The sequence below is a fragment of the Berghia stephanieae genome, chromosome 1 (assembly GCF_034508935.2).
Source record: "Berghia stephanieae isolate SIO BIC M18660-M18661 chromosome 1, UCSD_Bste_1.3, whole genome shotgun sequence".
In the NCBI taxonomy this organism is placed as follows: Eukaryota; Metazoa; Mollusca; class Gastropoda; order Nudibranchia; family Aeolidiidae; genus Berghia; species Berghia stephanieae.
The window spans coordinates 38,435,055-38,462,871 of record NC_088360.1 but is presented as its reverse complement, the minus strand read 5'-3'; the positions used below and the strand labels follow the sequence as shown (position 1 = coordinate 38,462,871).

The following is a 27,817-nucleotide window of genomic DNA, read 5'->3' as shown; positions in this document are numbered from 1 at the left end:
GGTTATAGCCAACCCACGGTCTATCTCTCTGTCTTCCGTCCAACAAAAAAATAAACAAAACATAGCAAGTCCAGGACAAAACCAAATGGTCTCATTCCAGAGTGAAAAAAAAAAGCTTGAGAAAGTGATTAACCATCAGATGCACCCTACAAAGACTGTGACACCAATTAAGAGCCATTACAAACAAATTACATCTCGATGGTTCTAAAAGCTATGAGAGACTTATTTTCCTTCAGAAATACAAAATACCTCTTGTATTAATCATCACCATTTTTATGGATCAATGCATAATCATGAAACAATAAGACATTGACAAATAAAACCTGACGAATGATTCTGAGTTGTCTGAGTAAAAACTTACTGTACTTTCTAAACTAAAACAAAACAATGATATATAGCATTCAAATATTCCCCTCTCCTTTCCCCTCCTCCTCTCTTCCCTCCCTCCCTCCCTCCCTCCCTCCCCCCCCCCCCCCCCCTCCGAAAAAAAAATATTTTTAAAAAAAAATCCTCTCACCTTTAACATTTGACAAGCACACTTGACATTAGCATCTTCAGGATTTGAGAGAAGTGTTTCAATTGATTTGATTAGAATTGTTGGTAAAAATCCTAGACGTTGTGGTGACCCATCCATCCCTGAGGTCTGTTTACATGATAAAATGGAAATATAACATTATACTATGGGAGTAAAATGAGCAACAAATATAAGGTTAAACATTAACATTCTACTTCAAGCCACACAACATTGACTTGCAGTTCCTGTTTCTCCCACCAACTATGATTCATCAATACAATACTGTCGCTCTTTCTAGACATTCCATCTTCATGGGACTTTTGGCCAAAATGGCCAAATTAAAGGTTTGTCATTGAGAATGATAGATAACGTAGAAATAGCATAATTGACCACCAGTCATTTGTTTGCCGTGTTTCTCCATCTTGTCACATTTTTCAAAAATGTTTTCTCTATGATACACAAACCTAGTTATCATGTTCTAACAGCTTTTAAGGAGTTAAATCAAGAATTAGAGATGACATAGACGGAGCACATATTTTGACAATAAAACAAACAACTTGAGTTTTTATATGGCACAATATCCACTAAACGTTACAAAGGGTCCCTGACCAACAGCAACACAAAACAGGTAGAACAAGACATGAGGCCTGTTCGGTGATATTACAATTTTTTCAACAGAGACAACGCTGTTAACAGGTACTCATTTTACACCTGAGGACGGTGAGTAAAGAATCTTTCCCAAAGACTCAACTATACACCGAGCGAGGCTCTAACCCAGGACCTTCCAATCCAAAAGCCAGTGTCATACCACAAGACCAAATAAGACCACAAAAAAAGCAATGACCAATCAATCGTTGTCAAACCTACAACCTTGCATAAAATAGGTGAGCAATCCTTTCAATTTTCAGCCCCCCATTTTTTTAACTCTCTCCAATCACATGTGAGATGCTCGGATCCGTTGAAAATGTTCACATCTCCCTTAAAGTTTAATCTTTTCAAGTTATAACTTGCTAAATTATTATCATGTTTTGTGTTTGTTAAATTTAATTAGTATCACTTCTCCATCTGCATTTGTCTTACTGAAATATGTTTTGTTTTATTCCACTGTAAAGCACTTAAAGCCTGCATCAACGGGGTGAAGTACTATCAAAGGGGTGAAGCATTATTTCAATTCCATTTATTATTATTACATAGCTGTACAAAAAGAGCTCCCTTATAACTTATAAATTACTTCTTTCCCAATGACACAGAAAATGGATAGATTAAGGTAACTTGACATTGGTGTGCACAAATGCACAGACACAAACCTCAACATTAAGAAATATTTCTGCCAAAAGCATTCCCAGGCCCTGGAGCTTCTTTTTATCCTCTGAAGATCCATTGACCAGTTGTTCTCGTTTGTCAAAATCAAACTGACATCTGTTGACATGTAGCAAGAGAAATAGCATTATCATAAATGCACAATGATCAAATATGATGAATAAACTGGTTACTAAATCAATGCTTATTGTGAATAAAGGAATAACAGAGCTCATTGATTCTTGTTTTATCTTGAATAAATAATTGAATTCGGAATGAAAAAACAGGATCATTGGGAACTATTTCTACAGAATTGACGAAAAACGGAAATGTAATTAGTAAACCAAGTGGTTTGGGTTTTTTTTAAAACAGAAACAAACTACCCTTGAGTGGTTGGTATGTAGGAAAGTGACAGATACAATCCATAGAGAAAAAAAATGATAATGCTGATGTAAAGGTGAAAAAATAATATTAAAGATATCCTCATTACTGACACATAAAGAATCCCAAAATCTCTTATCTATTAATCTCAGCTCATGCTAAATTTCTACCAAGGTTTCAGATTGAGAAAAGCTGTAAAAGCACAATAAATACATGATAATATTCGTTATACAGAAAAAAAAAACTTTAATTTGTAAAGCGCATTATGCTAAGTTAAAGTAGAGTCATCTGTCACTTGTCAGTCAATGACGATTAAGTCTCAAATGTCACTTATTACATTTATTCACCATCATCATCACTGCCTTTTTCACCCTGGGTCAGGGTATAACCCACAGACAAAAAGTTTCCTTCCCTTCTATCTTGAGCTATATCTCGTTCCATGTTTTATCACTTCTCTGTATATCAGCTTCTTTAACTCTTCTCCATGTTCCCTGTGGCCTACCCTTTGATCTTCTGCCCTGAGGGTTCCAGTCCAATACTTTCTTTGTTATAGTGGTGTCATTCTTTCTAAAGGTGTGTCCAATCCACCTCCATTGTCTTCCTCCTATTTCCTTTCCCACTGGTTTCTGCTGTGTTCTCTTCCATACTACTTCGTTCTTAACCCTGTCCATCCATTTTATTCTGAGTAGCTTACTCATGCATCTGTATCCGAAAATCTGTATCCTCCTTATACATGTCTGCGATGCATTCCAAGTTATTACATTTAATATTCCAAAATTCTAATGAATAAATCAATTCCACATAAACACATTTTAAATCATTCGTGGATTTACAACCCCAATTAATATCTATTGGTTATTGTCATTAATAATAAATATCATAATCGTCATCCTCACGCACTATAATGTCTAGATAGAAGATAAAACTTTGCTACAATTGATACTTTTATTTTCTAACCAATTTCTGTGTGAAGGAAATGTAAGTGCACACTAAACTTTTTTTTTTTAAATGATGAATCTATTCTTCACAAATGCTGGTAAAATAGTAAAAACAAGCTTGAAACTTACCTCTTTACAAAACGTTTTATAAAAATTGGGTCCATTTTGAGAGATGAATTTAAGTATTGACAAATTCTGGCACCTATATATCTGAAATTATCTTCCAATATGCACTGAGGAAAGAGTTGAATAAAATGTGAAAACAACAAAAATTTAAAAATTCTTGGCTTATCATTTACAATTCTAATATTCTGAAAGCATTCTCCATCAAAGTAATATATGATCATATTACTATTATTTTTACAAATTTTACTGGAGAGAAATTTATTGAGAAATCCCAATAGAGTAGCAGCAAAAGACAGTCGTAATCTAACTATAAATGAATGAATGAGAATCAAAAGCTTTATTCCTGCAAATCCTTTATTAAAATATGACATGATCGAACATACCTAGCCACCAAACCACTGCTGGATGAGCATCGGGGGCAGAAAAAAAATCTTTGACTGCACATGACTAATACTGGTCACTTTGCTAAAGGGACGAATATTGTGAGCTATCAGAACCCTTAAAATTAATTAGGATAAGTTCCACCATTATCTTCTTCGCCAATGCATCGTTTGAACCATACCTGCATGTATAAATTTTCCACAATATTTGGAGCAACTCTGTCGTAAGCAGAAGTCCGTACTATTTCATCACAGATTGGCTTTAAATACTCCTCATGGTTGCTGGGGTTGGTTGTCAAGATTTTTAGAGCAAGATCAAACCTGAAATTGAATTCATAATGTTTGACAATGTACATCAGTAACAATACGTCTACATGAATATTTAGATCCTATCCCTTATCAATATTCTTGTCTTCACATGAATTGGCTGTCAAACACATTTGTGAGAGTTAGATTGCAACAATGAATCAATAAATCGATAAATCATAATTAATAAAAAATATTTTAATTAAGCAGGAAATTCTCATTATATTTAAAATGTAATTCTAAATATTTTTATGACCTTCTTATAGATTTTTAAAAAGTATTATCTATGACAAAATTCATTATTAATTTGAGACAAAAGTTTTGATAACAGACAGCTTATGATAGAAACATAATTAAGATATATGAATCATTTTTCAAAAATATTTCAAATCACTTTTCATACATTTGAAAAGATGCAAACATATGGTACAGACAACCTGCCTTTATTTCAGAAAGTTGCTAAATTGTAGGCCAGTGGAGACACAATGAATTTTTCTTGTGATCTTAGCTTCAAATGACTTTGTCCTGCACTATACTATACTGGCCTATTGCAGTTAAGACAGAGGTTAAAACTTTGTTGAAACGAAGTGCCTTGTTTCAAATAATCCAAAGTGTTTAGAAATGATTGTCAAACCAAACTATTTTAAACGTCTAGGATATGTCTAAAACATGTTTTGAAATGAATGTTAAAACTATTTTAAATGTTTAGGATTTGTATAATATGTTTTGAAATGAATATTAAACAAACCATTTTAATTGTCTGGGATTTACCTAAAATGTTTTGAAATGAATATCAAATAAACTATTTTAAATGGCTAGGATTTATCAATAATGTTTTGAAATGAATGTTGAACGAAACTATTTTAAATGTCTAGGACTTGTAGAAAATGTTTTAAAATGAATGTTAAACAAAATTATTTTAAATATCTAGGATTTGTCTGTTTTTATCTTGTATTAAAATGAAAATAAAAATTTGGTCATATTTCATACCTGTCCTCAATGGATGCCTGAGAGTAATTAGAACTGTAGTAAGGCTGGTCTGCAGACTCATATGTGTCTTCCAATGTCAACTCTCCAAAATTATCATCCAGATAGTAATCAACACCCTGTCAGTTATAATTAAACAATTTAAGTATATTTGGAAGCAGCACAGTGATAAAGGTGCCATAATTTGTCAGTACTTAAATTCATCTCTCAAAATGGAGTCAATCTTTATAAAACGTTTTGTAAAGAGGTAAGTTTCAAGCTTGTTTAGGCTTTGTTTATCCCATTATAATATTTACCAGTATTTGTGTAGAATAGATTCATTATTTTTTTTTAAAAGTTTGATGTGCACTTACATTTCCTATACACAGAAAATGGTTAGAAAATAATGCATAACGCAATTCATAACCCAACTTTAAAACCATATGATATTAGACAAAAAATAAGCTATAAAAGGTAGGACAATGTCATGCCACTTTGATTATAGTCTGGAGTTTATAATAACATACCGCTGGGTCATAATAATCTCCTTCTTGTCCAGAGTAGTAATACCTATCATTAGGATATCCTTGATCAACTTGTTGAACTGGAGGATTTTGCTATGAATTAAAAAAACAAACGAAAATCATAAACCTTGCAAATATAAATAAAGATTTTTACAATTTATTGAGGGGACAGTAAAAGTCTCAACCATGACCCCCATTATTTAAAAACAAATTCCCTAGCCGATGAAATATGTGTTATACTCTATCCACATATAATCTTCAAATCAGCTCAAGTGAGTAATAGATGTCCAAAGGTTGCATCCATTTTATATGAATTTAAAAGAGTTGCAAGAAACAAGCACAAAAATAAAACATGACGATGTCTTGGGAAAGATCCATTTTCCTAGAGCCATTCTGGGGAATTCCCATGATGAAACATTCAAAATGTGTCCATTTTTCTGAAAATAATGAGGTTGAGGTTCCGTCCTGGTGAAGATTGTCTTTAACTCAAAGATCCTGTTGTTGACAAACAACATTGTCTTTGTCATCATGTGTTGTCCAAATAGACTTAATTATTAAAGACTTGATGTATTATTTCATTGTTAAAAAGAGTTAAGTTTTAGTCTATGACTCTGTATCCTATGCTATATGGACGAGCTCCACAGTTCCACATGAAGTGAAGCCAAGACAGAGCAACAGACCTATACAGCTGCATCAAAACAAAATGAGAAAACATAGAAAGACCATATATCGCAGGAATATAAAGAAGAGATCAAACTACTACTAAAATCAGAAGAGGAAAATGAATTCCCAATGAATAAGAAAATTAAAATTACTTACTCGTGCTTTGGGAACAAATTCAACAGCTTCAGCACGCAAGCCTGACGGTGCTACAGGCAGGGACAATTGTCTCATAGTTCCTTCAGGTTTTGTGGCATGCTGTGATTGTGGTCCAGTCGGAGCTGTTGGTCCAAGATAATAAACACATTTTCATATTTAAAAAAGGAAAGAATCAAAAAAAAAAAGAAAGAAAGGGATCTTAAATGACAATCCATTTAAAAAAAACAATGACGACAAGATGCTATTACTATTATAAAGCGTAAGAATTTTTTATCATTCAAGAAAAGTTAATAGGATTAGTGAGAAATTATAAAATAGAGCAGTAGCAATAGACAATCTTAATCTAATTATAAATGATGTATGAGCATCAACAGCTTTATTCCTGCAAATCCTTAAAATATGAAAATTTGCACACAGTCACACAGGCAGTTTTGAATGATGGTGTGTGTGCAACTATTCAAAAAGAAAATCAGATCCTGTTAAGAAGTGAGGTTATATAAATCACCATCTGTTGTTTACGCATGATTTTGACATGTCTGCAATTGAATGTCCATCATCATCATTTTCAATTCCAATATACCCCTCAATAGTCCAGCTTGCTTCATTGGAATGAAATCCATAGACTGATGTGGTATAGCATGGTTTGTAAACTTGTGTTTTTCAGTAGACGAGTTTCAAAGACTGCTTAGATACAGAAGAATCCTGATAAACCCAATACTACTGACCAGAAAGATTGATTGACTTAGACTTAGAGTGAGGCTGACTTTTTCCATTATCAATGAATACATTTTGATTGGAAAACAGAAAATTTGGGACCAACAAGAGGCGTTAACTTTGAGAGTGTTAACTTTATGCAGATTCCAATGTAATATCAGGCCTAAGTAATCTGCAGCTCAGCTCTGTGGGATGGATCTGACTAACTTTATCCACGGTACATGGTAGAATGTAATGTTGTTCAATATTTTAATTTCTTTAGCTCTGTCGCATTTTTTTTCCACCCACAGTATGCCTTATTTTCAAATTTTCACTACTATTAGAACTATTCTTTGTAAATAGAAATGCAAAACATCAAGATAATTGAACAAGTGGTTTTTGAATGATATACACCACCTAAAAATTTTGATATCGCGAAAAGATGGCGCAAATTATGATGGCATTTTTGTGATGTAATTCTTTAAACAAAATTTGAAAAAAAAAATTGAACCATTTAATCAATACCAACAACACATACTTTCAGGCCTCCAATTGGTGCATTAGACAGTGGTCACCCAAACAATGGGCATTGGTAAAGTAGCAAGGTCCCTGCCGCCATCTTGATTTGTTTACATTGTTACCATGGCCAGATGGTTTAAAGTGTTACAAAGCTAAAAATAAGCAAATTTTTTTTCTGTTACCTGATTTATTTCTGGAATCCAAAAATGTAGCCAATCCTTTTTAATGCTGCCATTTATCATCTTTAAATGTGCCATTTTAGTGATAAAATTAATTTTCTTTTAATTATTACCTTTAAGTCCGATACCACTGTGACTGTGACTAAAGAAGGAACAAGGACTTCCGTAGTTTCACAGCACGCCTAAAGAGGGGATTTTTTTTTAAATTGTCGTTTAACCCCCCCCCCCCCCCCCCCCCCATCCGGGGAAACTCCCCGAACCCCAAAACTATAACCTGATGAAACAATGTGTGCCATATATGAAACAATGTGTGCCATCACTATTTGCAATATCAAAACTGATGGGAACACAGTTAGTAATAATGGTATTGGCCGGAGTCGTAAATCACAACCGACTCAGCAAATTGTTTTTGAAATTAGAAAAATCATACCGCTCATAAAAATGAAACTTATCTTAAACAGTAATATTTATTGGACAATGCAACTAATTGGGGGTCCATACTGGCTAAATGATTAAGTAATATAATAAAAGTGCTGTGAAACTACGGAGCCTCCTCAAAAGAATATGGTCCGACAAAAGAAAAAAAAATTAAATTAAAATGAAGCAATTGATTGCCCACCTCGTGAATGTCAATGATCGTTTAAAATTAGCATTGAGGGTAAAAGCATTGATCAAATCGTATTATACATTTTAAGGGCATTATTAAATGATACGATTCATCCTTTATTTCGATTGATTCCAACATTAGATGATTTGAGTGTGATAATTATAATCTCTCTCTCTCTCTCTGATCTCTCACTCTCCAACTCATTTTCCTCTTTTAAGATCAGCCATTCCAACTACTGCTATTTACTGCTACGCATTACTACTATTTATCAAGAACAGTCAAGGTGGCAACTCAGTACTGTGTAAAATAAAAGCAAGATGGCGGCAGGGACCTCGCTCCTTTGCCAATGCAATACCAAATAGTGGATTGATTGGATACAATTGACTGACATATCGTGTAGGTGTACTCAATATCTATATATCTATGCACTTTGATAAAATTTTCAATCTCAAAATATCTTGATTTGACTCAGTCAGGGGGATGGGACTTGAAAAAACATAAAATTTGATACTTTATTTGTTTCTCTACGACCTACGGTTCCAGAGTTATTTATATTTTTCTATTGAAATTTTTTGTCAATTTTACAGAGAGGATCTGTGATCTCACTGCTGCCTCAAAACCAGCATCTCGCGGCGATCGGGAAATTTTGAGTTTTACAGTCAACATGGCCCACTTATTGTTTTCAGTAATTTTGTTTCAATTAAAAAATAAATGGCAAGTGTCAGGTATCATTTTAATGGTCAGAAAATAAGCTTTATTTTCATATAAATCATTTTCATGGATGGAAAGTATGGAAAAAATTAAGGATAGATGAAAATGGAAAAAAATATGAGGTTTTTGTCCTAAAAAGTGGGGTTGATGGCGGAAAAAATAAAATAATGAGCGAGTGTATCAATTTTGATGAAATTTGGCAGAGATATTCTTCAATTAATTGTCTATCGATGTATGAAGTATAATTAAAATGTATCCATAATTTAAAAAGTTCTTATAATTCAAAAATTTATAAATTTTTATTACATAAGCTTTCTGAGAATTACAATCAAGAATTAAGAATGAAATACACCGTTAGAAAGCTTGTTTTGTGCCCTTTATAATGATACCAAAGTTAGTCACATAGGTTCACAAATAACGCCATGGTGACCAAAACAGTAAAGGGTCAAAAATAAAGTTCCAAAAAACGAGTTTCACCTTACAGTGAGCCTATCGGCGGCCACTGGACTGGAGTTATCAAAGTGCCTAATATATCTATAACACACAGGGTAATTAAAGATCTAGTAAACCCTTCAAATAATATATTTTATTAGCTAAAAATAAAAAATGGGGTTTTTTTTCCCAGTTACATGGTTAGACTCAAACTTAACATAAGACGCCATTCGCCATTCACCGTCCATGTGTAAATTTTAACTTCCTACCTGGTTGAACTTGTTCTGGATTTTGATTTTTAATAATATTCAAAACTTTACTCTGTGTTAGAGAATTCGGTTGCCTAGGCTGGGATGCTCCACCGCCACCACTATATTGGGCATGGTTCCTGTTCACAACCGTTTTATCACCTTCTGACATGCTGTCCAAATATCTTCTTGACTCCTGTACTACTTGAACGTGTTTTTGCGTCAGAACCAAGAGCCTAAATTTAGTGACAGGAGATGGAGAAAAAAAAGGTTATGAACGTGTGATATCAAAATACAGCATTAAATCAATGGTGTTAATGGAAACACGATAAAATTATCATTTCAAAATCTACCTCGAAAGAATATAATTGTTAAAGTATGTTCCTCGACGTCGCAGTTGATGCCATTACTCACTCAGTTTATTGTGAAATTGGGGACAAAATTTAGTAACTAGGGTTAACCCCCTTGACTTACTACAGTACAATTATTTGTTTGCATTATAACCTACATCTTGTTATACAAACAGGTATTATGTTCATAAGCATTACTTTTAAAATCAATTTTAAGTTTTGTTATTTGCATTAAAGATTTTTTGTTAATTAATCAGAGAATCAATTAAATATTGCAATTAATGTGTATTCGAATTGTATGAATGTATTTGGTGTGTTTTACTGGCAAAAACTTTTTGTCTCAAACGATACTCTCAAATCCAAGGAACCATTGGTGATCGATACTAAATTGAACGATACGTGACGATTATTATTATCATCATCATCATCATCATCATCGTCGTCGTCGTCGTCGTCATCATCATCATCACCATCTTCATAACCATCATCGTCATCGTCATAACCACCATCATCATTATCATCATCATCCTCATCGTTATTGATGTTGTTGTTTTTGTTGTTGCTGTTGCTGTTGTTATCGTTGTCCTTGTATGGAGGTCTGTTTCTGTCTATCCTTTATTTAATCTTATTAATTAATTTTTGTTTCGTTATGTTGTATTTTATATGTTAGTTTTCGTTATTGTTTTTTTTTATTGTTTGTTTGTTTTTTGTTGTTGTTGTTTTTTTTTTTTTGTTTTTTTTATTTTGTTTTGTTTTGTTTTGTTTTTGGTTTTTTGGGGTTTTTTTTTTTTGTTTTGTGCGGCTATGTGGTCTAGTGGTATGACACTCGCTTTCGGATCGGAAGGTCCTGGGTTCGAGCCTCGCTCGGCGCATAGTTGAGTCCTTGGAAAAGGTTCTTTACTCACATTCTCTCACCGTAATCAAGTGTAAAATGAGTACCTGGCCGCTAACAGCGTTGTCTCTGTCCTAAAAATTGTAATATCGCCTAATAGGCGTCATGTCCCGTCCTATATGTTAAATGTTGCTGTTGACCAGGGACCTCTTGTAAAGCGCTTTGAGCACATTTAGTGGATATTGCTCTATATAAAAGCTCAATTTTTTAAATATTTTTTTTTGGGGGTGTGTGTGGGGGGGGGGGGGTTGGTTTCCTTTTCTTTTCTTTGGATGTCCAGGTCAGACGCAGAAAGTGGCAAGAGGAAACGGGGTCGTCCAAAACAGACGTGGAGGAGAAGCCTTCATCGAGATTTGAGCGTCTCCAGTCTTACCTGGAGTGAGACGAAGGTCTGTGCCAAGGACAGAAGAAGATGGAAGAGTGCTGTTGAGGCCCTATGCTCCGCCATGAGCCAAGAGGCATAAGTCAGTGATATATATATATATATATATATATATATATATATATATATATATATATATATATATATATATATATCCCTTACACATAAATTCGTGGAAATACACGATATAAATGGTCATATATATTTATTTTTAATAAATATTTTACTTACCATAATGCATCCTACAGTGTATAAGTGAGAGTAAGCGAATACATAGCGAATGATTTGTGATTCTGTTGATAATGTGAGGAACAAAATATGTGTAATGACAGCACGTCTGACCGGTAATCAGAAGGTCTGAGGTTCGATCCCTAGTCGAGGTAGTTTTATTTTCTGGGATTTTTCTTTCTTGCTTTGTCTGGGACCTGTCATACACACTTGTTCAGATATTTACCTCACACCGGTGCTTGCTCCTTAATTTCTTAATTTGATAGTTTATTATCAGCGTGTCTCTATTATTAGCTTATTAAATTGATGGAACAAGCGATGGCAACGTGCTTTGTTACTCTCTCTCTCTCTCTCTCTCTCTCTCTCTCTCTCTCTCTCTCTCTCTCTCTCTCTCTCTCTCTCTCTCTCTCTCTCTCTCTCTCTTCATCGCGTCACACCAGGCTGTTTGTCACGATAGCAGCCAATAGATTCTTACTTGACTATCAGGCTGCTATTCCAAATTTTCCATTAAAATTTATGAAACCTATGAATATTTCTTAGACGTTCGTCTTACTCTCTTCTGCAATATTTTAGGTAATAACTTGAAAGTAATGGGTAAGCCGTGCTTACTGTGCTTCTATGGACAGCACGTGCCTGATATATATGGGTACATGCTTGTTTCTTAATTTGAATAGAGCTGAGCCGCGTACAGCGTCAGGACACCTCCCCCCCCCCCCCCCCACACACACACACTTCTTTTTCCGTTTTTGGTTTGTTTGTTTGTTGTTTTGTTTTTTAAACCGCTGACAACATGGGTATCTGGTATCTGCGCCAGTTTAGATTGGTGGAATAGGGAAGAAAACTGTGATGTAAAAAACAAAATCAAAACTGGTTCCTATTTTATTGGAAGTGTAAAACCGCTCTTCCGGAGGAATTGGATATATACCTTGTGTAATTGATCATCTGGTGCCAGAATGATAGCATCTTATTTTCTAGTCTGAATATATGCTGGTTGTCAATAAAGATCATCCATCCTCGCCCCATAACCCTAAGAATGTGCCTATACATCCTTACTTATATATATAAAAACAAAGACAACACGTCACATGGTGTTCGAATTTTTAACGCCCAACTGTGATTTAAATTAAATACTATCTTTTAAATATACACTCACAAGTTCGGACTACAGGCAGAGGTATGGCCTATCTCAATTTATTAAATTAATATATAAGGTGTTGCTATTGGTTCTTGGTTGTATATTTTTACAAGTTTGTACATTTGCATATATATATATATATATATATATATATATATATATATATATATATATATATATATATATATATATATATATATATACATTGTCGCCATTGATTCTCAACTTTGTGTTTATACATTTTTATGCATGGCACGTCTGTAAACGAATTTCCATTTTTTTTTTTTTTTGGATGAATAAAGTATATATTATTATTATTATTATTACAAACATAGTTATACCACCTTTATGTAACCTATACATTATGTGTACAAGTTACATACTCACTCCCAAGGACATCTATCAGGCTGATTGTGTTTGCGGGATTAATTTAGTTCGTAAAACATGTGGATGTATGTGTGTGTGTGTGTGTGTGCGTGTGTGTGTGTGTGTGTTAGTGTGTGTATGTGTGCGTGTGTGTTGTCCGATGGCGTTTGTGTTCGTGAGAGTTCGATTGTGCACTGTGATGTCCATGCGCTCGTAAATTGTAACGTATCTATTTGTACAGCGCTTTGAGACTTGGGTGTAAGACAATCTGTATGTAAATGTCCTGTTTATTGTTTATCGTACTCATATTTGCATAAATTTTGAATTTAAAAAAAAATAGCCCATTTATTCATCTTAGTAAATACGTGCATTATTTATTTTTGTTTTCATGTTCTTCATCTCTCTTTTCCCCTTCTCTCTGACTATTTTTTTGTTTGTTTTTGTTTTGTTTTTTTGTTTTTAATCAAAATAATAACAAAAGCCTACATGCCGACATGTTACATAAAAAATAAATAAAACAAAGAAAAATAAGATACTAAAAATGAATAGTCGATTATATAAAGATATCAGGGGGAGAGGGGGAAAGGAATCAAAAGAAATACTAGATTGGATACAACTTTTAAATAGACAGATTGTCTTTTTTTGTGAACTGAACAACATTTTTGACTAGCCAATCCTTTTTCAGACACATACATTTTATAATGTATCTCTATCCTAATAGACGTATGTGGGTAAAAAGAAATTTTTAAAAAAATGTAAAACATTTTCAAAATCGAAGTGATTAATGGTTTTTTGGTTTTTTTTTTTAGCTTTGACTGATATCAAAGAGAAATTATTGCCCTATTATTATTATTACTGATTAATCAAATTATTTACCCACAATTGTTTTTGATGTAGTTGGCATATGTAATAGGTAAAGCTAGATATTTGCCATTTTTTATAATCTGAATGGATGAGTCAGGTAATAAAAAGTTTAATAAGTTCATTCTCCATAAGCTTTAAAATTGAGACCTCGCGTAAAAATCCCTGGCAAGTTTTCAAATCGGTGAATTAGTGAGTCATGACCCCAGTGTTTATGTTTTCGAACGCCTTCTCTTTCGGCTGTTGTAGTCCACATACGATTTTTCTACTCGGAAAAAATTATTGGAGTATTTGGAAAATTATGTAAACATGATGTTGAACAATGCTTCCTGATTACTTTAGTTCTGGTAGGCTGTTTCGGAACATCTGTGTTTAAAATTGAAGGTCATTGAAGAGACAGTGCGAAACTGCAAACTCGATTTCCATTTCAATCAATAATATAATCATTTACAATTCAATCTTTCCATTTGTGTGAGAGTGTTCAACAAAAGTTGTTTGGAACCCCTAAAAATGCCTCCCATTTAAGGATTTTTCCACTTTAGACTTCTTTATTTTGAGAAAAAGAATGTCATCACGCAAGCAAGAAAATTCATAGCGCGCCTAAATTAAAATTAAGGCTGCCTCTATTCTATTCTCATCCCCCCCCCCCCCCCCCCCCCCCCCCCCCCCCCCCGCGGATTGGATTACCGAAAAAAACGTCGCCGGCTTTTTGCGATTTGGATTTGATTGATTTTTTTTTTTAATTGTGCAACTTGTGACAAGAAACTTAATGGATTAAGCATTTTCTAGTAGGCAGGAAACAGAGAGTTAGCGTGCAAGGCACAGTGTCAAATTGGACAGAAGTTCTTAGTGGAGTGCCACAAGGCAGCGTCTTAGGTCCAACTCTTTTCGTAATCTTCATTAATGATTTACCAAGTATTTTGTCTAGCTCATGTTCAATGTATGCCGATGATACTAAAGTATACAGAAAGGTAAACAATCTAGAAAATAGAGACAGTCTTCAGTTAGATATTGACAATCTAGTCAACTGGGCAGACGATTGGCAACTGAAGTTCAACGCTGGAAAATGCACAGTGCTACATCTTGGAACGAAAAACAAAATCTTTCACTACGATATGAGACAGCATCACTGTAGCGACAGAACAGCTCTGAATAAGTCAAAACTTGAGAAAGATTTGGGAGTACATGTTGATACTAAATTAAAATTCTCAAAGCATATAGAAACACAAGTTAATAAGGCAAACAGAATCCTTGGACTCATCAGAAGATCTTTTACCTATTTAGATGCAGCAACTATGAAAATACTATTTACTGCATTAGTCAGACCCCATCTCGAGTTCAGCAACTCAGTATGGTCACCACAATTTGAGAAAGATAAGAAACTTATTGAAGGCGTGCTTCGCAGAGCAACAAAAGTAATTCCTGGGTTGAAAGATAAGCAATATGAGGATAGACTGAAACGTATTGAAATTCCAAGCATGACATACAGACGAGTACGAGGTGATATGATTGAAACATACAAGTTTACACACAGTTTGTATCAAGTCGAGAGTAAACTTTTCGTGTTTGCAAACAATGGAACTAGAGGTCATAATTACAAGCTGCATAAACCAAGGTGTAACACATCGCTTAGGCAACACTACTTTAATCAACGTGTGATCGACCGCTGGAACAGTCTCCCTGAAACGGTGACCAATGCTCCAAGTGTCAACGCCTTCAAAAATAGCTTAGATAGCCACTTAGCAGATTACATGTTTAGCATAGTTGAACCGCCCATTAAGATCCCATCAAAGGGTGAGACGTATATACAGGTCAAAAGATCTGTTAGGGTTAGGGCCTTCAATTTATCAAAAAGTTTATATATTATAGATACAGGTCAAAAGATCTGTTAGGGCTTTTTATTGACTTTTATCTCGATGAACTGAATGCCAAGATCAGCAAAGGCACAAAACGCCTAATACGCTGGAAAACTATACTATACTATACTATACTATACTAACAAATTGCTGCATTACAACCTTTGGATTAAACATACAACAATTGTGGACTAGACTATTATGGAGACTAGCATCCTGGACTAGGGGGATGAGAATAGTCACTTCGTAAACTTAAACAACTAAAGTTACAGAAGACAGAAGGGGTTTTATTTGGCCGGCTCTATTTCTCCCAACGCTTGGAAAAATAAACTTGAACTTCATTTCTCCAAATAGTCGGCTAGCCTCCTGTAGCTGATGGGTTACGGACGCCAGGTCGATTAAAAAGTTTTTGCTCAGAGTGGACAGTTTGTTGAACGGATTTCTCAATCTAACTAGATACTAGTTCACGATAGGTAAATTATAGTATTGGAAATAATAAAGAAAACGTCTCAACCGAAGTGGACGTTCTCCATATAAAGGAGATATATGGGTGGTTAAAAAATGCCATGTATCAAGGCATCACGCGAATAGTCCAGGTATGTTCGTCCGGTAATAAAATCAGAGTCAACAGTCAACACTTGCCTAATTTCAATCAACAATCCATTATGAGTTTCGTAGTTAAAAGAGCTTGGAAAATGATACGAAGAGTTTCAGTCAATTGTTATAGAGCTCATTTACAGGTCTATCGATGGCACAATCACTTTTGCAATTTGCGCTGCACCATCAAAGAGAGAACAGAAGTAAACCTAAATAACAAAGCCAAAGTCTCAAGACGGGAACAGGGGTTGAAAGACAGGATAGCACAAACTCAAGATAGAAGTCTTATAGAAAGTTGGGAATAAAAGTCAGAGCTCCCAGCACTGGCAAAAGAAAACCCAAAAAATGCATACACATTCACCATTTACACAGACACTCTCGTAATTAACCGAAAAAAAATCTTGAGAACGGAAACTGTTAGGAGAAATAGAGATCAAGTTTATTTTCCCGAGCATTCAGAGAAATAGTCACTTTGATTTTATTTTGCAATTATCTGGGGGAGACACCCCCCCTCCCCCTCTTATTTTATCGGGGTGAGGTCCCCCTAACCCCCATCAACCCTAACTAAAGATACTATAACCTGATGAAACTTAATGTTTTCAATTACCTGCAATATCGAAACTGAAGGGAAACACAGTAAATAATAATTGTGTCAGCCAGAGTCAAAATGACAGCCAACTCAGCAATTTTTTAATGAGAAAAAATCACACCATTTATAAAAATTACACTTATCTTAAGTAGTAATATTTATTGGTCATTGTAACTCATTGAAAGTCCATAATGGCTAAAAGATTAAGTAATACAATAAAAGTGCTTGAAATTACGGAAGTCCTTCATTATAAAGAACATGCATTACATTAAAATATATATATATATATAAAATATATATATATATATACACTCACACATTATGTACACTAGCAATATTGTAGTTATCGTCACCATCAACAACATCATCATCACAACAACCTTCCTAATATTTCCATTACCATCCTTCACTCTCACCATTCCCCTATAACACCATCACCATCCTCATCATACTCTATATTATATATTATTTTTCCTGTAACAAACAAAATTTAACAGACGGCCTTTTCGTCCATTTTTACCCTGTGTAGTGACAGGTAATGTAAGATCACTGAAAAATAAAATTGATGAACTGTTTTCACTGTGTCGTTTTAATAGTGACTATCGTCAAGCCTCCATAATAGCGTTAACAGAGACTTGGCTATCTCCTCACATACCATCATCATGTTTTAATATTGAACAATATTCACTATTTCGAGGAGATCGGACTAATGTAAATAAACGAACAGGGAGTGGGGTGTACACATATATTAACAACAAATGGTGCCACCCCAATAACTGTCAGATAAAGAAAATGTATTGTGACGATTATATTGAATTTATTACTGTTTCGTCACGACCATATTATCTACCCCGGGAATATACTCATGTCATCATCATCAACGTCTACATTTCACCATCATCAGACAACACCACAACGAAAAGTATTTTGAGGAAAGAAATACAGGACATCCAAATTAAGTCACCCGATGCCGTATTGATGGTCACTGGCGATTTTAACCAATGTAACGATTTTACTCTCCCTGGACTTCATCAATACGTGGACTGCGAGACAAGGGACAAAAAAACATTAGATTTATTCCTGTGTAATATTAAAAATAGTTATAAATGTTTACCCCGTGCCCCATTAGGTTTATCTGACCACTGCATGCTCTTGCTACTCCCCACCTACCGCCCTGCTTTTAAACGTGTAAAACCAGTAAAGAAAAGTGTACAGATCTGGAACGGAAGTGTGTGTGAAGATTTGCGTGGTTGTTTTGAATGCACTGACTGGAATGTTTTTATCGAATCATGTGATAGTGTGGATGAGCTGAATGACTGTGTGAGTGAGTATTTAAAATTCTGTGAACAGCTAGTGTCTTGTAAAAAAGAAATAAAATATTATCCTAACAACAAGCCTTGGATAACAAAAGATCTAAAACTTTTATTGAACCAAAAGAAAACTGTCTATACTAGTGGAAACAAAAAAGATCTGAAAAGAAAACAAAAAGAGATAAAGAGGGTAATATCTAGTTGTAGAGACAAGTACAAAAATAAAATTGAAAAATGCTTTTCTTCTGGGGGATATACGGGACACGTGGCGGGGGCTTAAAACTGCTGTTAACTATAATCCAAAGCCCACGATTATATCAGAAGATATCGAAATTGAAACTTTAAATAAATTTTATTCACGTTTCGACACAGCAAACAAATTTGATATTGAAAATGAAAAACATAAATTAGACAGGGCTTTGGAAGATGAAATGACTATTGAGGTCAGTGAAGAGGAAACGAGATTCGTATTTTCGAAACTAAACGAGAGGAAGGCTGCTGGGCCGGATGGATTGAAAGGAAATTTATTAAAAGAATGTGCCCATCAGCTTTCCCCCATTTATACACATATTTTTAACTGGTCCCTCCAATGCGTTTCGATCCCTGAAATTTGGAAAACTTCAAAAATTATTCCTGTTCCAAAAAAAGAAAAACTTGAAACTATGAACGATCTCAGACCTGTTGCACTGACTACAATAGTCATGAAATCTTTAGAAAAACTTGTTCTTGTTAAAATTAGGAATCAGTTTATGCCATTGAGTGATAGTCATCAATTTGCTTACAAACCAGGACGTGGCGTAGAGGATGCCATTTTGCTGTTTACAAACAACATCTACAGGCATCTAGATCACGCTAGGAGCTATTGCAGATTGCTTTTTGCAGATTTTTCTTCAGCGTTCAATACAATGCAACCTCAGTTGGTTGTTCAAAAATTGACTAGTCTGAATTTAAACAAGTATATAATTGCTTGGGTGCTCGAATTTCTTACGGAGAGAGCACAATATGTTCAATTAGGACAAAACAAATCTTCCTGTATAACTACAAGGTTGTGTATTGTCCCCTGTATTATTCACAATTAACACGAATGACTGTAGAAGTCAAAACCTGTGTGTACCTTTAATAAAGTTTGCAGATGACACCGCTCTTCAAGGCCTCATAACAAATGGCAACGAAGTGGCTTATAGGCAAGAAATTGATAGATTTGTGTCTTGGTGTGATGCCCACCACCTAGAGCTTAACATAAGCAAGACAAAGGAGCTAGTGATTGACTTTAGGAGAGTGAAGGAACCGATAGAACCGTTAAAATTAAAGGACCAATTCGTCCAGCGAGTTCCTCACTACAAATACCTTGGTGTAACGATTGATGACAGGCTCAAGTGGGATGAACACTTGAAAATAATTAGGCATAAGATGTGCAGACGTACATATTTTATATCAAAACTCTCTCAGTTTAGAATAGATAAAACCCTCTGCACATTATTTTATAGAGCAGTAATCGAAAGTGTTTTGTCATTTTGTATAACAGCTTGGGGAGGCAATTGCTTAGCAGTGGAAAGGAACAAAATAAATTCAAATATTAAAAAATCCATTAAACGCTATTATAATTATGTTGACGATGTAGATCTTTGATACGAGAAATTTTGTATAAATAAAATAACTAAAATATTAAATGACCAGTATCATCCACTAAGACCATCAATTATTATGTCAGAAAGAAGTGGTCGCCCTTTCTCTATTTCAACGAAAACAGAGAGACACCGAAAATCTTTTCTGCTGTCCAGTATTAGGCTTTATAACAACAAGCAATAATCATTTTATATAATTATTTCTCATTTTTACTTTATAAAAATATAAATATTAATTTATTAATTTATTTGTTTTGCAATCTTTTCAATTTTCAATTTATAGTGACAGTTTTAACTGTTTTACAGTGTTGAAATTATTCATATTATAAAGCGCAGCTCTGGTTATAGAGCTGCTCCTTTTTTTATATATATATATACATCCTATTTCCATTGTATTTTTATCTTATTGTGTAAATTATAACACGTCTGTACAAAAAATTTCCTTTTTGGGATGCAATAAAGTATTATTATTATTATTATTATTATTATTATTATTATTATTATAATTATTATTATTATTATTATTATTATTATTATTATTATAAGAGGGAAAGCTTGGGCTTTGATATCCCTCATCAGAAAGACAGTTGTTTTCTCTGATTGTGTTTTCTCTCTCTCTCTCTCTCTCTCTCTCTCTCTCTCTCTCTCTCTCTCTCTCTCTCTCTCTCTCTCTCTCTCTCTCTCTCTCTCTCTCTCTCTTCTCTCTCTCTCTCAGTGGGTGGTTGGATGGGAGCATCACCCTTGAATCATATACCTATGATGTTCGCATGGGTGTACGATCCGATAGTGATGTCGTTTCTTCTTCTCTTTACTAGCCTATCCTGCTTCTTTGGTTTGTGATTGTATTTTTGACAGGGGATATTTTTTTTTCTGTAAATCTTCTGCCTGTTTGTTCTTGGTTATTTATAATTTAGCTTATGATATCTTTAGGTTATGATTTTGATTGACATTTGTACTATTTTTGTTAGATTGCTTGTTTTTTTGTTTCAGCGGTCTCTCATATAACCTCAATTGTGTTGGAAGAGACCTAAAGCAACAACAAACAAATCTCTCTCTCTCTCTCTCTCTCTCTCTCTCTTCCTCTGATCTTTCCTCTCTGTAAGAAATAACGATTTGCAAGTTACATACATAATTAACATTTAGAACAATTTATTGGAGAATTTTATGTGAACATGATGTTGAACATATATCCTTCTTTTCTTCTCTCAGGTTGCTATCGATTATGAAAACTACCTAGGATGTTTACATGGAAAATATGGTATATTGATTCTTTCCTGTAAAGTTGATCAAATCATGGCATCAGCTTTAGCCCAGTGTAAATCATTTGGGTCCAGCTACGACTTAATCATGGCAGGCTGGGAGGCCAAGGAGAATCAAGATGGAGTCTTGTATTTCGTCAACAGTCAGCAGAGGATTACCAGCTGGGTTCATCCATATATCAGTAAAGTATTTGAAGAGATGGGAGATTATAACAACATCAAATATGCTGCCTATCGCACTGCTATGAAGTTAAGATTCCTACAAGTTAAGCTAGGATTGAGTTGGATTTCAATCAAGAGTATCAAGAAGGTGTTTTTAAGCAAGCCTGTTCTTGATGGTGACAGCAGTAGTGAAGATACCATTTCATGTAGAGAGATGTTCAGCATTATTTATGAAGCTTTAGAGTTATCAGATTCCTTTCGGCTTCACAGAAACAAACTAGTTCAAGTATCGGAAATCATTCTGAATTTGATTTTGGAGCTGTATGATACCTCTCGTTGTGGTAAAGTTGCGAGGCGATCTGTGAGGATAGCTTTAATAGCCTTGTGTTCAGCTAAATTAAGTGACAAGTATAGATTCTTCTTTGATGAAATTTGCAATTATCAAGGATTTATTCAAAGGGGAAAATTTTTGTATTTGATCCATGATCTTATGCAAATTACTGAGCTTTTAAAAGAAAGCACAGCATTTGGAACAAATGTATCTGCTGCAGTAAATAGTTGTTTAATAAGCAGTGATGGTAATATTAATGATTATTCAACTAGTGAAAAGAAATCTCAAGATCTTTTTTATTCCTGGCTGCTCCAAGAACCGATTTCCATAATTTGGCTCCCCACATTACATAGAGTTATTGCCACAGAGATCATTCGACATAATGTTCAATGTTGTGTTTGTAACACTCAGCCAATGGTCGGCTTTCGATACCGATGTATGCAATGTTTTCGCTACGATCTGTGTCAGTCATGCTTCTTCCTTGGCCTCTTCTCACAAAGTCACAGACTGAAACACCCAATGCAAGAATACTGTTTCCCCACTACAAGGAAAGACAACACAAAAGCTTTGTTGAAAATTATGAGAAATAAGATGAGCAAGCGACACAGGCGTACCAAGGTAAAGCTTTTGCCTGCTGATGATGATGGCATAACTGGATCTGTTTTTCAATGGTAGGAGTTAATCTTTGATATGTTATATTGAAATATGTGTGATCTTAGCTGTGGGTCAATTAAAAACCCTTTCATTTTGGAGGAAGGCAGAATATTGATGTGTTTATGATGCTAAACATTCTGTGATATTTTCCTAAATGTTAAAAAAATTAATTTTAGTGAGTGATAGATTTCGATCCGTGAACTGTTATTTTATATTATATCTCATATATAAATGTCTTTAAACACAGTGATGCCAAAACTCCGGTTTCACCGGAAAAAACTCTGGTCTGAAGCAAAAAATTCCGGGCTCCGGGCAACTTCCTTCAAATTCCGGTGAGGTCAGTTTGTTCCAAGAATGAACCCCCCCCCCCCCCCCCCCCCCAACACCACATCATCATCACTGCCCACTATATTCAACTATCATCACTACCACTATTACTGCAACCACCACTACATCATCATCACTACCACTACTACCACACCACTCACATCACCTACCACACTACTACAACCACCACACCACATCGTCATCACTACCACTAATACTGCAACTACCACCACACATCATCACTCACTAAACTGACTACAACAACCACCATACCACATCATCATCGCTACCATACTACTACAACCACCAGCATCACATCATCACTACCACTACTACAACAACCACCACTACCACATCATCATCACTACCACTACTACTACAACCACCAGCATCACATCATCACTACCACTACTACAACAACCACCAGTACCACATCATCATCACTACCACTACTACTACAACCACCAGCATCACATCATCACTTCCACTACTACTACAACCACCACTACCACCACCACATCATCATCACTACCACTATTACTACAACTACCACTACCACATCATCATCACGACCACTACTACTACAACCACCACCACATCATCATCAGTAGTAGTAGTAGGCATCCTTCCGTCTCAAGAGACGATGGTTTGCGCTCTGTATGGCTTTAGTCTCATCAGTCCTGTTGAGAGCAACGACGGGTGTGACTCAGCAGACCAATCCTTGCATGGCAGTCTCTACCGCAGTTGTTGCACACGTAGTTTGACTGTGTGTTTGGTATTTGGATCTGCTGCCTCTCTTTCCTCCTTGTTCTCCTCTCCTCAAACTTCATCTTTCTCCTCTCCTCACCCCTCTTCACTCCCTCCATCACCGCATATCTCCAGCCGCTGCGGTCGTCAGCAAGCGACTCCCAGGTGTTTGAGTCGATGCCTGTCAATTTCATGTCTCGTTTGCAGACGTCATAGAAGCGCAGAGCTGGACGGCCAGTTGGTCGCCGTCCAGAAGCTAGTTCACCGTACATGATGTCTTTGGGTATGCGTCCATCGTCCATCCTGTGTACGTGACCAAGCCGTCGCTGGCAGAGCATGAGATGCATACTGAGGGAGTTCGCTGTATTGTTAGTGAGTCTGTCCTGCCACCTGATGCAGAGAATTCGTCGTAAACAGCGAATGTGGAAGTTTTCCAGGCGGTTCTCCTGTCTGGCATATGTTGTCCAGGATTCACTGCCATACAGTAGGCTACTGAGTACACATGCCTGGTATACTCTGAGTTTGGTGTTCAAAGTGAGTTGGTTGTTGTCCACACTCTCTTGCTCAGTTGTGCCATGACAGCGGCAGCTTTGGCAATACGCTTGTCTAATTCTGCATCAAGTGAGAGGTTGCTGGTGATGGTTGTGCCCAGGTATGTGAAGTGATCAGTGACTTCTAGGTCCTCGTTGTCAATGTAAATTGCTGGTATAGAGGGGACATCCTGACACATTACATTTGTTTTCTTGATGCTGATCGTCAGCCCGAATTCCCTGCATGCGTGGAAAACCTGTCCATCAGCCGCTGAAGGTCTTCCTCGGTATGCGCGCATAGAGCTGCATCATCTGCAAATAGCATTTCCTTATGAGGACTGTGCGGACCTTGGTCTTTGCTCTCAGCCGTGCCAGATTGTACAGCTTCCCATCACTTCTGGTGTGTAAGTGGACTCCTTCTGCGGACTCTGTGAATGCAAACTTTAGCAGTAAGGAGAAAAATATACCAAACAAAGTCGGTGCGAGGATACAGCCTTGTTTCACGCCGCTGCGCATGGGGAAGGGTTCAGAGGCTCCACCGTCATAGCTGATGGTGCCCTTCATGTCGTCGGGGAAGGAGGCAATGATGCTAAGCTGCTGAGGAGGACAGCCAATCTTCTCTAGCAGCTGGAAAAGGCCCTTCCTGCTAACAAGGTCAAATGCCTTTGTCAGGTCAATAAATGCAATGTAGAGGGGCATCTGCTGTACTCTGCATTTCTCCTGAAGTTGACGTACTGAGAAGATCATGTCCACTGTCGACCTCTTGGCTCTGAAGCCACACTGCGACTCTGGGTAGATACGTTCATCGAGGACTTGCAGTCGAGCGAGGACAACGCGCGCAAAGACTTTACCCACAATGCTCAGTAGAGAGATTCCCCTATAGTTATTGCAGTCACTACGGTCTCCCTTGTTTTTGTAGAGGGCGATAATCTTGGCATCGCCATATCCTGGGGTACCTTGCCTTCTCTCCAGCAAAGACACAAGAGTTTATGTAGTGGTTCCAAGAGGGCTGGCTTTCCACATTTGATGATTTCGGGTGTCGTCACCCGGTGCTCTGCCACAGGCCAGAGCATCGATTGCTTTGCTGAGCTCCTCCATAATTGGTTCTGCGTCTAGTTCTTCCAGTACTGGCAGTTCTTCAATTGCGTCTAACGCTTTTTGGGTGACAGAGTTTTCTCTGGCATAGAGTTCCAAGTAGTGCTCTACCCATCTTCCCATCTGCTTGTCCTTGTCTGTGATGGTTCCCCTGTCTTTGATTTAATAGGCGCAGTTTTCTTTGTAGATTTGCCTGTCGCCTGTTTGATGCCCTCATACATGGCCCTTATGTTGCCACTGTCAGACGCTTGCTGGATGTTGTCCGACAACTGAAGCCAGTAGTCGTTGGCGCAACGTCAAGCTTTTTGCTGTGCTTTGCTGCGTGCAGCTCGCAACGCCTGCAGGTTCCTCTGACTTGGTTCATGTTTATAGTTGACAAGTGCGCTGCTCTTGGCATCAATGACTGGCTCCATCTCAGAAATGCTGGCTTCAAACCAATCTTTGTTCTTGCACTCCTTTTTGCCATATGTCAGAACTGCAGTGCTGTAAATGGCGTTTCTAAGAGAGTTCCAGCTGTCCTGTGCATTTTGTTCTGCTTTTCTATGAGCTGTGTTGAGAATCTTCTCAAGTTGCTCGTTGAACTCTATATTCTTTTCTCGGTAAGCTGTCTTGCTGATGTTGATCCTGGGCTGGCCCTTTCTCTTTGAGTGATGAAGTTTCTTTGGTGTCAGTTTCACCCTTGTGGCAACCAAGAGTGATCGGTGTCGCAATCAGCGCTATGATAGGACCTGGTGTTACAAACATTGTTAAGAGAATCGCGCTTTGTGATGATCATGTCCAGCTGATGCCAGTGTTTTGACCTTGGATGCCTCCATGACACCTTGTGACATGCCTTGTTCTGAAAGTAGGTGTTTGTCACGCATAGTTTGCGATAGCAGCAGAGTTCAAGAAGCCTCTGACCATTCTCATTCATCTTTCCTATGCCGTGGTGCCCCAAAACGGTTGGCCATGATTCTTTGTCGGCACCAACTTGCGCGTTGAAGTCGCCAAGAAGGTAGATGTGCTCCACTTCTGGGATATTGTTGACAACGGAGTCTAATGACTCATAGAATTGGTCCTTTACTTCAACCGAAGCTTGCAGTGTTGGGGCGTAGATGCAAACAAGGTTCACCGAACCCTGCATGGATGACAGGCGCAGCTTTAAAATTCTCTCTGTGCCGTCTGTTGGCGGTTCAATCATAGGAAGTAATGTATGGCGTATTGCGAATCCAACACCGTGCTCCCTCACGTCTTCTGTGCCTTTTCCTTGCCAGAAGAATGTAAAGTGTTTCTCCTTCAGGGATCCCTCTCTGGGAGTCGCGTTTCCTGCAAGGCTGCTATGTCGATGTTCAGTCTGTTAAGTTCACGATCAATTACTGCTTTTTTTCGAGCATCGTCCATGGCCTGAAGGTCATCTGTCAGTCCTGAGCGCATAGTTCTTACATTCCAGCTTGCTAATCGAAGAGCTGGGGACTTCGTTTTCTTTTTCATTTGCTTGCCTGGTACACAGTTTAACGATCCACTTGTCAAGCTTGCAAGCTCTAAGCTCCAGGCACCCTCTGAAGCAGGCAGATCGTAGCGGGTCAACACCTTTCTGGCTGGGGGCTGCCCAGCTTGGGGCGGGCGGTAGCTGATTAGGATTACGATGATCCCTCCCACCGTCGAAGACAACCCGTAGCGTCCAACTCTACGCCAATTGAGCAAGGACTTATCACTCGTAGACTGCTGTCTTCCGTGTTGTTACTCTTCACCGGTGAAGGTGAGACTGGAGTGTCCTCTCCAGGGCGCGGCCTGGGCAAAGTAATGTGGAGATCCTGGGCTGCCCAGTAACCAGAACCTCCCTCTCTTCCTCCCTGGTGTGGTCCAAAGGATCGCATAGCGATACGTTTGGCATCAGTTTGGATGCAGATTTCTGTTAGCTTTACTCCTTAGCCTTTCCTCCTCCCACAAGGCAGTGGAGCCATACATCAATGGCTGGGGAAAGTATGAGTTATATCATCATCATCACTACTACTACTATTACTACAACTACCATCACTATTACAACCACCACCGCCACACATCATCACTTCCACTACTACTACAACCACCACCACCACATCATCATGACTACTACCTCTACAACCACCACCACATCATCACTACCAATACTATTACAACCACCACCGCCACACACATCATCACTTCCACTACTACTACAACCACCACCACCACATCATCATGACTACAAGTACCTACTACTATTACTACTACTACTACTACTACTACTACTACTACTACTACTACTACTACTACTACTACTACTACTACTACTACTACTACTACTACTACTACTACTACTACTACTACTACTACTACTACTACTGTCATGGTCTCAAGTGAGTAAAGAGCTACTCGACTATGCATAAAATATATGTAGAATGAGGCCCCAGAATTTACTAGTTACTATAAATGAAAAACAATTAACGATTTGTTTACAATGAAATAAAAATGATGATGAAATTTAATTAAAAGAGATAAACAGTGATCGTGGCAGTTACAAATAGAGATATGAATATTTTACGTAACTTATAATAATATGTCAGGTTCATAAGTTTACGTTTCCAGGCAGTTGATGGGCTTGGATGATCTATTCCTCTGATAACAGGATTGGACTCGTAAAATTCCACTTCCAGGCAACTGGTAAGGAGTTATAATGTAGTACAGCGGGCTTGGGTTTGATCCTTGAAGATTATACAATCAAAGTTAAAAGCTCCGGCGTCTTAATGGTGTAGATATAATATCTACAAAGTCCCAAAAGATAAAAATCTTACAATATATATATAGGAATAGAGTGACTGGCCGTCCGGCATAGATTATGGAGAGAAAGTGAGTGTCGAATGTTAGACCTATCAGCTTTT

General features: G+C 36.8%; 3 protein-coding genes across 4 annotated transcripts in view; 2 read left to right on the top strand and 1 right to left on the bottom strand.

Annotated features, from left to right (window-relative positions):
* LOC144973960 (uncharacterized) overlaps positions 1 to 10,085 on the bottom strand; it is a 28,809-nt gene extending 18,724 nt beyond the window's left edge. The window contains exons 1-9 of the mRNA XM_078916853.1: positions 9,996 to 10,085; positions 9,664 to 9,878; positions 6,254 to 6,375; positions 5,438 to 5,527; positions 4,935 to 5,050; positions 3,821 to 3,959; positions 3,262 to 3,365; positions 1,822 to 1,933; positions 518 to 643 (exon numbers count right to left, since the gene is read on the bottom strand). Of these exons, the coding sequence (XP_078772979.1) occupies positions 518 to 643; positions 1,822 to 1,933; positions 3,262 to 3,365; positions 3,821 to 3,959; positions 4,935 to 5,050; positions 5,438 to 5,527; positions 6,254 to 6,375; positions 9,664 to 9,814 (960 nt within the window). The 5' untranslated portion in view covers positions 9,815 to 9,878; positions 9,996 to 10,085. The remainder of the gene's footprint in view (positions 1 to 517; positions 644 to 1,821; positions 1,934 to 3,261; positions 3,366 to 3,820; positions 3,960 to 4,934; positions 5,051 to 5,437; positions 5,528 to 6,253; positions 6,376 to 9,663; positions 9,879 to 9,995) is intronic.
* A 3,947-nt stretch (positions 10,086 to 14,032) lies between these two features.
* The window catches only part of LOC144973951 (uncharacterized), a 31,943-nt gene continuing 18,158 nt past the window's right edge, over positions 14,033 to 27,817 (top strand). The window contains exons 1-2 of one of the 2 annotated variants that reach the window (XM_078916842.1): positions 14,033 to 14,203; positions 21,043 to 22,256. In XM_078916842.1, the coding sequence (XP_078772968.1) occupies positions 21,127 to 22,256 (1,130 nt within the window). In that variant the 5' untranslated portion in view covers positions 14,033 to 14,203; positions 21,043 to 21,126. The remainder of the gene's footprint in view (positions 14,204 to 21,042; positions 22,257 to 27,817) is intronic. The other variant, XM_078916845.1, reaches the window with a different exon arrangement.
* On the top strand, positions 14,795 to 21,059 carry LOC144968055 (uncharacterized). The gene is made up of 2 exons (XM_078906064.1): positions 14,795 to 15,650; positions 21,043 to 21,059. Exons 1-2 carry the CDS (start codon positions 14,795 to 14,797, stop codon positions 21,057 to 21,059), a joined length of 873 nt encoding a protein of 290 aa, XP_078762190.1.